This window comes from Erithacus rubecula (genome assembly GCF_903797595.1).
Source record: "Erithacus rubecula genome assembly, chromosome: 14".
Lineage (NCBI taxonomy): Eukaryota > Metazoa > Chordata > Aves > Passeriformes > Muscicapidae > Erithacus > Erithacus rubecula.
The window spans coordinates 845,112-858,448 of NC_136666.1; the positions used below are offsets into that span (position 1 = coordinate 845,112).

Here is a 13,337-nt window from a genome sequence, read left to right on the forward strand (position 1 = left end):
CTCTGCTCTCACAAGTGCAATAATCATCCCATTCCACTGCACTGGTATTTCTGAAGTTTATCACTTGGGAAAGCATGATTCATGATTTCTGAAGTCTCTAGATGGAATCCATGTTTTCCTCACGTTCACTTGGGCCAATATTCACTACAGAGTGTATTGCTTGGCCATTTGCTGCAGCTGTCACTGTTAAAGCCTGAAGCAGCATAAAAGTCAGTCTTTCAAAACAGACTCCAATGACAAAAGCCAGCAATATGCCACACACCACTTGAGCAATAAAATAGGACAATCAATCAAAAAAATTAAAAGCTCCATGTGGTATGAAGCACTAATAAAGCAATGAGGGGAACTCATCGTTCCTGGGAGACCAGGCTTCCCCTGCCACTCAGGTAGGGTGTGCTGCTCTGGACCTGAGGCTAGGAAGGATATTCCATGAGGACATTCCATCCTGGATATCCAGTTTTTCCCTGTATACCCACCAGGACAGCAGCCTTCACTCTCTTACCTCCTGGCACCTTGCAAAGGAGAACTTAGCAGGACTGAATGGTTTTTCCAAGGAACCAATACACCACATGAACCCAAAAAACTCGGGCATGATTTTCTTCTGGGCAGCCAAAGGAATGCTGCAGCTTACTGCATTTTTCAGTGAGTTCCAAGGGTGCCAGAATTAATGTTCTGATGCTGTTGCAGGAATAAGAATCATTAAAGTGCAGCTGCTTTCCTTCCTTGCAGGGATATAATGGGTAACAAACACAGGGGCAACCTCTGCCCAGGAACTAGGAAGAGAAAGATGCTTTGCTGAACACCTCCTAATTTTATTTACATATACTGCATATACATATTTGTACTTCACTTCATCTTTCTCCGTATTCCTTTTATCAGTGAAAACCACCATTACTTAAAAATGCATATGTATGTATTTTTGTCAAAGGAGGGTAATAAAATCCTCATAACCAACAGGAGCCAGAACTTTGGAATGGTACAAGGACACAGAATGTCTCAGCAGTTACCTGTCAAATCAGATGTAAAATCTTACCAATTCAGCAGTCAATTTTACAGAAAACTAAAATAACAATCCTCTTGCCCTTGAAATTATATTTTCATGATCAGGTAACTGAGTGTACAAATGGGATTTTAATCTACAAAACTAAAATGTCATTTAGAAAGTTGAAGAATGACTGTATGTAAAATACTGAACAAATATTAGTTACATTGAAGTGAATTGATTATTCATGTATTCATATATTCATACATTCTGAATAGACATGTAATGGAGATGCATGCTAGTCATTTGTCAAGAACTAGCAGTTCAGTTAAACTGCCCTGAAGAAGATTTATTATGGAGTAGCATTTTTGGTGACAATCTGAGTTTCTTTTTCCAAGTTGTAACTGCATTCACAAAAAGAGGAACTAAAGTAATTTAAAACTCAGCTTGCAATCTTCCAGAGATTTAAAGAAGGTTATGATCCCAAATTGGTTTGCAATGGTTCTACGCATGGATTTCAAATATTATCAGATACTTTATTGGAAATAACAAAATAAATGGTCCTGTATCAGACCAATAACTTTTTCACTGCTTGTGTACTACACAAGGTTAGTCCAGGATTACTGCAGACTGGAAGTGCTGATTTTCAGAGCAATATTTAGTCTAGTTCTACTGGTGGATTTAGGTTTTCTTGCTTCACTTGGAAATTTGTAGCTCTGTAAAGACATCATTCATGTCAGTTATTTCTGTCAATATATGCAATAAACCCACCAGAATTATCTTTTAAAGAAGTTAATTCATTTTATAGTCAGGAAGAACAGTAAGCCAGCAGCAAACTTCTTGTGTGTGGAAGGGCAAAATGAAGAACTGAGAAGTGTTTCACTTAGGGAAGAAACTTTGGGAGCAGTGGCAGTGCCTGGGGCACAGGGCAGCCCCAGGGGCAGGAGCACAAGGTGGAGACAGCACCCAGCCCTGGGCACTGCCTCCCACCACCATCATCCACAGAGGAAAGGGAAAATGGGCAGCAGAGAAAGGAAAGAGATTGCCAAGGAGAGAACTGAAATCTGTAGGCCCAAACCCAAATGTCAAGTTTGAACAAAACCTTGCACGCTCCTGCGTGACTGACCCTGCATGAAAAATCTGTGTCCTTAGTACTCTGCACTCAGGATGATGGTTTTTGTTAATTTGCACCAAATATTAGCAGTTGTAGCTCTTTTCTCAAGTGAAAACTGAGACAAAGTTATGTTAATGTGGATCCAGGAACAAGCAGTTGGAAAATTCAGAACTTCCTGAAGCAAAACCTTCTTTAGCTCTTGGAGAAAAACCTGGCAATGAAATGGGGTGTTCCACAGGTACTGAGAAACAAATCCAGTGCTTATCACTGGGAGCTGAATTCACTTTCTAGAAAAACATCCTTCCCAACAGAATTTCCTTCCATTTTTATGAAACAAAGCATTAAAATGTGCCCTTTACTTGCCTGTGCTCTTCTGCAATAATGTAGTTCATGTTCAGAGGCAATTTTCTTAGAACAACTCAACTCAGCCTAAGAAGTTAATGGTTCTCTGAGGGGCACTCCCTGCCTTCCCTGCTATCTCAGATGACCTGTGCTTCCAAACTTCAGCACAGCCATTATAAACATTAGGATCCTAAAATGGTAGTCAGTATGGGAAGCGCTAATGTTTCTTATCCATGTATTTATCATTTATATAAATGTCAATTCTAATTTGTACTAACAAGTAATAACTTCATTGAACAGGAACTGTGCATCTAATTTCTGTAACAGTATTCCATCAAACAGTTAAATCCCTTTGTTGGATGTCAGGTTATTTACAACTTTGTAAAAGAAATAAGTCTTTATATTAGTAGCCCAGAGTTTCTCTTCAAAGTTAGATCTGCATTATTTCTTTGCTTCTATATAAACAGATCTCATACTGCTAGTATTTAATCAGCAGAATATGTCACCACTTAGGCTCTTCTTCTGTTTTAAGGTCAAGCTCTTTTCTTTCCATTTTGCAAACTCGACTATTGGCAAAGCTCTGAGCAAAGAATGTTCTAAATTCCTCCTAGCATTTCTCAGGAATCACAGCACCATTTCCATGCAAAAAGAAACTTCCAAAATGCTACATTCAAATTTTAAAATAAGAATTTTGTCTATTTGAAAAATTCCGGTGTTTATTTTCTTAGCAGTAACGTGTAAACTTCCAGAGAGAAGATAAGGGTGCTCAGGAATAACATCAGCCTTCCTATAAACCACATTCTGAGCACTGTTTTTTAGAGCTCTGTGGTTTCAGGAGATTCAGGGGTGCTCTGAAGAAAACATCACACAAAAAAAATTTCTTGCATCAGTTTTTGTGTAATCATCCTAAGACATGTGAACATTTAGGATAAGACAAGGGCCAACCACCAAGGCAGTGATGCACTGAAAATATAAAAATGGTTATCAAAAGTGATGCTAGTGCAAAACCTAGCCAAAGTCCATTACATAAAGCTTTTGAAAAAATGCAACCCAAAATGACAACTAACAAGTCACCTTAGTTATAAGACAAATTAAATATAAATAAATGAATAAATAAATAAATAAATAATGTTAAACACATACTGTAAAAGATAAACTTCATTACAAAGTGATGAAAAGAAAATGGAAGCAATTGCAATATGCATTGAAGTTACCTGTGAATTCAGTACTTGTCCAGGCCGCAGGAGAAAAAAATAACCTAATATCTGACCTGAAAAAGGTATGAAGGAAAAGCCTAACTTCTGAAGTGATAGCATTTTAGCATTTATTAACATATAAATAAGCATTTAAATGTGAGCTTGTTCTCACACTTCATGTTAATCATAAACTTAGGGACCCTTTTAAACCAAAGGGTATCACTGCTTTCTAGAAAATTCTAAGTTTCATTTTTTGCACCATAATGTAACAGAAGATTTATATGTTTAAGTGTTGTCCTAATAATTTTTTAATCAGAAAATATTATTATAGATCCAACAGATGAGAAATACATATATTGTAAGATAAAATTTAAAAAATCCCATCATGGCACATCTCAGATCCTCAGGTATTATTCTAGCCTTTGCAGACCTGCACTGTTTTTGAAGAATTATCTTCACACTCAGGTAACATCCTCAGCTTTGATGATGAACCACTTCTGAACTCAGGCTGCTGCTTTGGGCACAATTCTCCTGTCATTTCCCAATGAAATCCAACTAATTGGAATGGAGATGATTTAAAGGCTAGAGAAGAAACAGGACCAGTCAACAGAAGTTCAAGCAAACTGTTGGCTGAGGTTTCTGCCAGCATCCTTGGAAACAGAGCTGGTTTGGGTCAAAATCCCCAGAAGGTGTGAATAATTCAAACATTACAGTCTAAAACACATAAAATCTTTTTGTGTGTCTCAGAGCATTTTCTCCCCTCAAAAGCAAACGTTTTCTGTCACACTCTGGAACTCTACTCCCAAGTAAGTTATACAGTCCTGGAATTATTATTCCTAGCACATCTTGTCTTACAGCTTCCGCAAGAAACGTAAAGGGTTTGTCAAAGTATCCAATCATCAACTAAAAAGCTTGTGAAACACTGAGCCACTGGACATATCACAGAGCTGGTGGAGACAAAGCTTCAAACAGAGAGCAAGAAAATGTGCTTTTCTGCCACGAAAAATGAGCTGCAACTCACCCTTTATGAAGGGGAGAGGAAGCCGATTCATTTTCCATGAATGCATTTTGTTCTTTATGTTTCAGTATCGCTTCAAACAAGTGTGACTTGAGCTGAACAAGACACGAGGGGCTGGAGAGGTTTCTCTGGGCCTCTTGCAGGCTCTGAGCCTCCGAGCAGAGCCAAGGAGGAGCTGTCAGTGCTGGGGACACAGAGCAGGCAGCGCTGCCTCTGCATGGGGCAGAGCCCTGCCGAAGAGCCCAGCCTTTATGAGAGCAGCACAGGGAGTTCCCTCACACGGGCCAGCCACACAATAGCTCCCGAGGCTGTTGAGTATCTGCAGGCTTTCGAGCTGCTTTTGAGGGCAGTGTGAAAAGCAGCTCCCAAGCTCAGGGCGGGAGCGGGCACAGCACGGGCGTTGTGCAAGCTCCTGCCTCCCTCCAGAGCCAGGCCCGGCTCCCAGCTGGGAACAAACTGCTTATTAGGCAGGATTACACCAAACTCTGTGGTGTTTCTACGATGTGGACGAAGCTGCACTGGGGATTAGGCTGAGACCACCAAACCCCTTTTATCCTTACCCAGGAGTAAGTTTAGAACGGGGCTCTCCAAAGGCAACATCAGCCCACGGCTCCCTCTCTTCTATTCCAAGCCTCACTTGGGGACTGTGCCTGAAGGCTGTGAAAGTACCAGCTTTTGTAACATAAATTTATTCTTCTGTGTTTACAGTTTGAGAGGAAGATGGTAAGATAAACTCAAATGCATGAATTTCTCATACAAATTCCTATTCACTATCTCTTCTCCTCCCTAATCAGCCAGTCATTGTGAACTGAAACTAAATACACTTTACTTCATGCTAAGTCTTTGCTCATATTAAATTACCTTCCCCACATCCTCTCAAAAACTCAGGATGCATTCTGGAATGCCAGAAATACAATTAAGATGTGACAGTCCCAAATGCTTCTGACATATTTGATTTGCTTTGTCATAGATCATCCTTAAAAAGTTCATCAGGAAGCTCAAACAACAACAAAGGTGTCTGACAAATTACCTAAAAGGCATCCCCACTTTTCCGTGGCTGCCCAGACAGGAATGCCATCTCTCCTGGTTCACTGAAGTGAATTTATGTGGCTGGGGATGTGAGGCTGCAGAGCCAAGGCATACATTACAGAGCTGCCTTAATGTACTCAGCTCCAGCTCGGCCACTTTAATCCTCGGGGGATTTCTGCTCACAAGCTGAAGTGCTTCTAAATGGGAGTCAAGACTACAACTTCACATGAATCACTCACTTGCCAAAATCAGCTATTCCACAAAATTTACCAGGCATATTTCTTGTTCAAATCTATAAAGCTTTAAAACATCTGGGTGTAGGGATTTTCAAAGAAGTTTTAAAGAAAAAGCTCATAACCTCAACATGAAATCAATATTCCTAAAAATCCCTGTCTGAGAAAAAATTAACAAAATCAGAATTAAGTAATTTCACATCCTATTTACTTGGATATAGGGATGTTAACTGCATGGTAACTACCAATTCCTGTGTCTTTAGTCTTTGTGCTGTACTTTTATAAAGTCCAGCTACCAGATCAAAATTGCTCCAGTCCCTCCAAAGACCCAAGAGCAACATAAATGATGGCAGTTTAATGATGGCCCCTAGTAAACAACCCATATGGAAACTCTACATATTTTTATAACTTACAAGTGTTCCTGTTGACTTCGGATTTTCACAATTTTTCCATTTTAGAAGTAATTTCCTTCCTTCCCCCTAATGCTGGAGAAAACTGGCCCCACACTAAAATTCAATATGTACTAACTCTGTCAAAAGCACAAAATTATTTCCCTCCAGAAGGTCCCTTTTAATCTGAAGTCCCTTTGTAAATGTCCCTTGCAGCCCAATGCTTGTAACCACAGCTAGGATACAGATTTGTGATATACACTTACTATTTTATATCAAAGGCTCCTGCTACTTGATGACACAAGGACTGCCACACAAAGGAAATGCTTAGAAGAAAATATGACTATAAGTCAATCATTTAACAAATAAGGGAAAATAGTCTTGGGATGTAACCTTTCTTGGGGACTAACTACTAAACTTTGGGTGCCACAACTGAGTCCTAAATTTCAGGATCCTTTCAGAACTGTGCCTACCATACAATATTTCAATTTCTTTACACATTATATTTTTACCTGTGATACTGCTGTCTGATGTCCTACATATTTAACATTTAATTCCCTCCCAAAATATCCTGGAATCTCACTGCTCCTTACTCCTTTACCTGGAGTCAGCTGGGATGCTTGAAACATGTTTTGCAACAGATTTTCCACAGCAGTATAGCAAGGAGTAATTTCTAGTGAGTGACTGATACCATTAAATCTAATTCCGTGTGCTTCTATTTTCAGCATAGGGTTTACTAGATATTAACAGTTCAATGATTTATGAATTTATAATAATGAACCTTGTTATGGACACCAATGTCTGGGAATAGAGGGTTTGGACAGAGAAATAAGTTAGACCTATGCAGCTGGAAGACTTTTGGGAATGAAAAGGATACACAGTGTGCATGTAAATTTAAAAAAAACTTCTGAGAGAACTTCTTACTTCTATCTACAAGCCTAATTTTATAACAAAGTTCTGAAAAGCTGCACATACCTTTTCCCAACTCCTTCAGCAGATATTTTGTTTTGCAGTCTAACAATAGTGTCTTCTAGAAGCATATAGTTCATATCTTACAAACCCTAAAGTTGGTGGGATTCTCCTAGAACACTTTAAAAACAGTGTGTACCCAAGAGTGGGAGAACAAAAGCTATTTTTGTTTAAATAAAGCCATAGCAATGCAAACAAACAATGCAACTTCTTTTGGAGCCTGTCAGCAAGATCCTGAGTCTAAGGATCTGATTTGTGAGGACTTTTCAGATGAAAAATATTCCCTAACTGCAATGAATATGGAAAGATTTCTATTCCCAATGCAGCAATGTGAAAGAAAGCAAATCATCTGTCACTCCTGTTAATTTAATTACAGGACCACATTCAATTATTCAATATAATATGCAAATAAGGTGAGTTGACAGCACATACTAATTATATTCATTATACTAATTAAATCAAACAATAAAAGGGAATAAAAATGTAATGAAATAGAAGGATAATTTTAATTAACAAGAACATTTTAATTAGAAACTGTAATTCTACAGTCTGATATAGTAGGGTTGGCTGTGGAAAGACTGGACATTATTTTTATTACACAATTCAGCTTGACACGTCCACCCTTGCTATCATGGGATCTGTTTTTGTAGGACAGTAGATTAAATGGTGGCCAGCAGAAGAGAATCCCCCTCCCAGATGCCCAGCAAAGCTGAGCTGTGCAGCAAGGGCTGCTCTGCACTAAACACAGCCTCACCTGAACACACAGGGCAGCTCAGGCTCAGCCCTGGCCTTGGAGCCTTTCAAATACTCAAGGAACACTCCTTGCTTTTTGCAATTCCCACTTTCATAACTGATTTATTTCTTCAGTGACAGCAGCTGCCCTGGAAGAGCTTTATGAATGTTCAAACAAAACAGGAACGAAGGAAAGGAATATTACTAATATATTATATGTGGGCAGAGTCAGCAAAATCACAGCCTTTCTAAAATAAACAGAGCAAGCACTATCAAAACACTGAGGAATGTGTTCCTCAGGAATCCATTGTCCTCTCAGCTCCTCGACAGAATCACTTGGGCCTGGCCCAGGAGCCAGGCGTGGTGGAAACACCAAGTGGGAGCCCAGAAGAGCCTCTGTGTGTGGGACCTACCAGGAGGGGCTGGGGGAAACCTGAATCTCCAGGCTGCACAGGAGAAAAGCTCTTTCCTCCTTCCTTTTTAATTTGCTACTCAACTAACTAGAAACACTTCTACAGACAGTGTAATAAATGAACTCAAACCTACATTATATTAAATGACTGGCATATGATGCTCTTGAAAGTTTTTGTCCTATGAAATATTTTGTCCTGTGAAATATTTAGGAAATTGCCCTCTTATGATTTTCATAGCGGTAGTAGTTCACTTACTTAAATCACAGTACTACTACAGAAGGTCAATGCTGAGGTTGGCAGGCAGTAAAATTTCTGTTTTAGAAATCTATCTGTTCTCCAAACTGGGGAACTGCTTGGCTGTTTTTTGTTTGGTGTTTCTTTTCCTTTTAAAGTTGCCTTTTTCTAGTTTCTTCCAGTATGCAGCTTTGGATATTTATCTGTTGATGTGGATAGACAAAGGAACCACAAAAAGAGACACTGAAAACTCTGAACAACTGTTTGCCCTTTTTTGTTTTGGAAATTGAAAGGAGTGAAAACATACCTCTGCTTGTAATAAGAAATACAAATTTTTAGAAGAAACAATTTTAAATTACAAACATTTCCAAACAAACGTACATTTGACTGCAAAAAAAACCTGAAGCTGCCTTGGAATCCGTCAGTTATTGACCCAGTTGAAGTTGATTCAAATACTAACTAGAGCTATCTGGCTTTACAGAAACTTGTTTTCATAGCTCAAGTCTAGTGTATCTATTTTTATTACACTGTACTTGCCAGGACTTCAAGCCTACTATTTGAAAACTTTCATTGTGAGACCAATTTTTTATTTTTAGTAGGACTCCCCAGATGATCAACAACGAAAGAAAAAATTGGAAGCTCTTAACATAATAAAAAATTAAACCATAACTGAATGAATAGAAAGCACTTCCCTCTTCATGAAAAGCAGCCTGTCTAGTGGAAGTCACAACACAAGGAGCACCTTAAAATAATGACCATAAGCAAGTCATTCTGCTTTGCCTGGTAGTAAAAGAAAAATTACTTCCTTTCACTAAAAAACCTTCCCAGGATTTTTCAAGTACCGGAGTGAGAAAAGCTTCAGTTTTTCAAAATGCTTTTTTAAACAAAAAAGCCAAACCCAAATGCCTCTTCCCCAGTTAAAATCTTATTAATGAGGAATATTAGAGGTTACATAAAAAGCTAAGCATGTCATGACATCTGAGATTGTAGCTCCAAAGCAAACCACCCTAAAAGAGAGCTTAAAGGGTATGAGAAGGACTGACAGAGCATGGCTGGCTGACTGAACCCCAGCCTGACCTTGAGAGCTGCAGAAGCCACCCTCAGCCCCAAGAGCCCCAGCTGAAGGCTCCAGGACAGCTGGGGAGCAGAGCCCAGCCAAAGGCTCCCTGGGCAGCAGCACTGCAGGCTGGCACTGCTGCAGGAAATCCCTTCTGCTCACTATTCCTGCAGTGCCAGCCCTCCAGGCAATCCATCACTTCTGTTTGGACTGGTGTGCCACAACAGAGATTTCTGACCTGCAGACAGAACACAGCATGGTTTGCTGGCAGCCAGCTTGGGCAGCACAGGGACTCAAAACAGCAGCACCCTCACATGGGGTTTAAAAATGACCATTCTGAAGTGCTGCCAACAGGCAGCTCCAGATCCTGAGAGGTATTTGATCACACAGGGCAGGGAGGCTGCAGCATCCTCTCTCCAGCTGTGGCCAATCCCACAGAAACATCACTACAGAGTATTATAATACTGTGACAACATTGTCAGCTTTAAGATAATTGCACTGTTCCAGTTCTAGTCCATCACTGCAAGGATGTTATTGAGCAGCTTTTCTCTAAAACCTTTCCTGACAAGTTGTAACACTTCCTCCTGCTCAACAGCTGAACTGAGGGCACTGAACTCCTCACCCTGAACCCCTATCCCAAAAGTTGAGCACAACAGGGAGTCAGGTGATAGAAGCAGAGAGAGAACACAGTGAGCACCTTCACAAAGTGCAGGACTCAACTGAATCATACCCAACATGTGTAATGCAGCACCTACACATTCAGAGTCAGCTTCAAAAATATATTAATATTCATATCCATATTAAAAGAGCCAGTGCCAAGCCCTGCCCTGCCCAATACACCCTGAGATATTACATATGAGCTGAGGAAACCAGGAGATTTTTAAGACCAATGTATTTGAAATATTTTTTTAGTTTTGGGTCTGTGTTACTTTATAAGCCAGTAAGGGAGGTCACAGAGTCCAGTGGAAAAGTGGACAACAACCATGGAAGCTCAAGGGAAATTTCCACTGTTTCTTGCACAGGTCATTTAGTTGATGACTGAAAAGACTTGAGGAGAAGAATGGCTTAAACCTGAATACTGGCAAGCAGGGAGACAGTTCTACTGGCATCCAAGGATAAGCCTTCATGGGAGAGTAGCTTAGTTGGCCTTAAAAAGGTTTACCTTGGGTGCTACAATCATCTGATCAAGCTGGTGTGAAGATGTGATGCTAAATTAGAATTAAAAATATCACTTGCTAAGTAGAGCTTGGCAGTCCAAATCAATGCAATGGTAGCATAAGAACTCCAAATGGAGTTTGCTTAGGGACACCCAAAATAAATATCTTTGTCTTAACACACAACTTCAGTTTCTCTTTTGCAAACACATCCATTTGTGCTCAGGGGCTGAGTTTCCTGGAGGGTTCCATGACTAAATGTGCCCTTGATAACTTGTGATCCCCTTTTCCACTTGCCTTACCTGGTTATCTGGGTTGTTTACAGTGAAGTAGCCCACACAAATGATGACCTCGTGCAGCAGTCCCTCGCAGGTATGCTGGGAGCAGTACCCCAGCAGGGAGCTGATAATGTGCCTGAAGGCCAGGGACAGTCCTTCAGCTCCCACAATAGACTGAAAAACAAGCCAAGAAACAGACATTACACACAGCAGTGTGCTCTAGAACTTGTGTGAGCTGTGTGCACACCAACTGCACCTCCTGGGGCTTGTTTGCCAAGTGCAGACTGTGCTCTTTGCTCTGCAAGGCCAGAACCAGATCTCTTTTTTTCAGCCGCTTACTGTTCACATCTGGAATATAACATCAAAAGCCACAGAAGCAAGAATAAATTCAAGTTTTCAGGAAAAGCTGGATTCTTCTTATTTGACATTCAGTGTAGCATTAGGCTGACCATTTAATCTGACATACACTACATGCTCCAGGAAAATTCGGTAATATCTCTTAGAAATAAGCAAAAGAAACCAAACCATCTTCATTTCTGCATTTCTCATTAATAACTCGTGCTCTGAATGGAATACAATGATTAATAACAAATAATGGCTTTTCAAACATTACAAAAAGTTAGAAACATCCAAAAGGAGAGAACACTCAGCTGCAAAGCTTCTTGGGATGTTTTTAAAAGTAGGCAAATTGCTGTAACGTGGAGATTCAGAATTAGATTTTATCTGTGCAGCCTACAGCTTCTATTTAATAAACATGTCAAGCAGACAGAGCGACACAGGGTCAAAGGGGAAAACTAAAGCACAAGGAATGAGCATGACAGTCTCCTAACTCTAATGAAACAGCAATGCAGGCCTGAGAAAATCTCTTTCATTTCAGAGTTTTCTTCATTTTCTGCCTTGCAGCCTGTGGTAAATACATATCCATAAATCCCAGGCTGTGGCGTGGTTTAGTCTCACTGAATTCCAAATGCACCCAGCAAAAGCAGGATCCTTGGCAATGAAAGCAGGCTCAGCTGTGGATGCTTTCGATCTTGAACTTCAAGCATTCTGGTAAGGCAGTGCATTTTCAAAATTTAATGCCCAGCACAGCCACCATTTACTGCTTTATGTCATGTAAATGCACATTCTCAGGTCTGTCCTTATTTAATTAGTGCTGTCCATGCATGCTGTGACCCAGCACTCTGGGTTTAACCTCCCCTGATAACAACAGGTCAAAGTGCACCTGAGTTTGTGTATAAAAGTTAAACTAATTTTTCAAGGAAACTGTGCTTCCTTTTTAGCCAGAATTTATATCAGCTCAGGACCCTGTGCTGTTTCTCACTACCATCTTTCAATTGTTTAGACTGTCAAATTAAATGAAATATATACCCGTGAGCCATCTGTGCTAATACAAACTCGAGAATACCAGACCTCTTCTGCTAATCAGAACCCCCTATTGCACAGTCCTACTAATTTGTGATAAAACTATTCCTCAGAGATAATGATCACACAGTGCATAAAGGAGACTTTTCCCTCTGCTGCCTGCCAGGACCCACAGGGTCAGTGTCCAGCACTGCCTCAGGTGGATGTTACTTTTAACATTGCAGAAACAAATCCCACTAATGCAGGGGAAGGGAGAGCTGCTGAGGCCACCCCAGCTGCCTGTCCATCACCAAGAACAACATGCCCACAGCCCAGCTGAGTGAAACCTCCATGAGCTGAGGGAAGCAAATCCCACTGCAATAGTTACTGACTTGCAGCAGTTCAGGTAGAGCAGACTAACACAGATCATGGGATTTGAAGGTAATGCTGACTGTTAATTATAACTGCTGAGATATAATGGCATTGGCACAGGGATAAATACAGACAGGGTAAGCAGGAGATGGTGTTTTAAAAATGAACAGTGATTTCTTGGGATATCAGGGAGCAGCCAGTGAGATTTGCTCCATGTCCCCAGCAGACTGTACCTGTTCCATTTCAGGCCTGACTCTGGCACACACCTGTAACACCTACAGCAGCATCTGAACAACCAGCCTCAAAGCAAGAGGTGCTGAATGAGGTGTAGCAAGGAATTACCTTGATTTACAGAAAGAAATGGGGGTCAGTGGTGTGTGCAATGAAACTCCAGTGGTGTGTGCAGTGAAACTCCATCAACACCCCGCTCCTGTCCCTGTAAAGAATCCTGACTAGTGCAGCACATGAACACTGCTGCACACAG

At 40.5% G+C, this 13,337-nt stretch overlaps 1 protein-coding gene across 2 annotated transcripts in view; it reads right to left on the bottom strand.

Moving 5' to 3' along the window:
* The window catches only part of SCAPER (S-phase cyclin A associated protein in the ER), a 131,287-nt gene that overhangs the window by 7,978 nt on the left and 109,972 nt on the right, over positions 1-13,337 (bottom strand). For both annotated transcript variants that reach the window (XM_079317865.1, XM_079317864.1), the window contains exon 29: positions 11,165-11,314. In XM_079317865.1, coding sequence (XP_079173991.1) covers positions 11,165-11,314 — 150 coding nt within the window. The remainder of the gene's footprint in view (positions 1-11,164; positions 11,315-13,337) is intronic.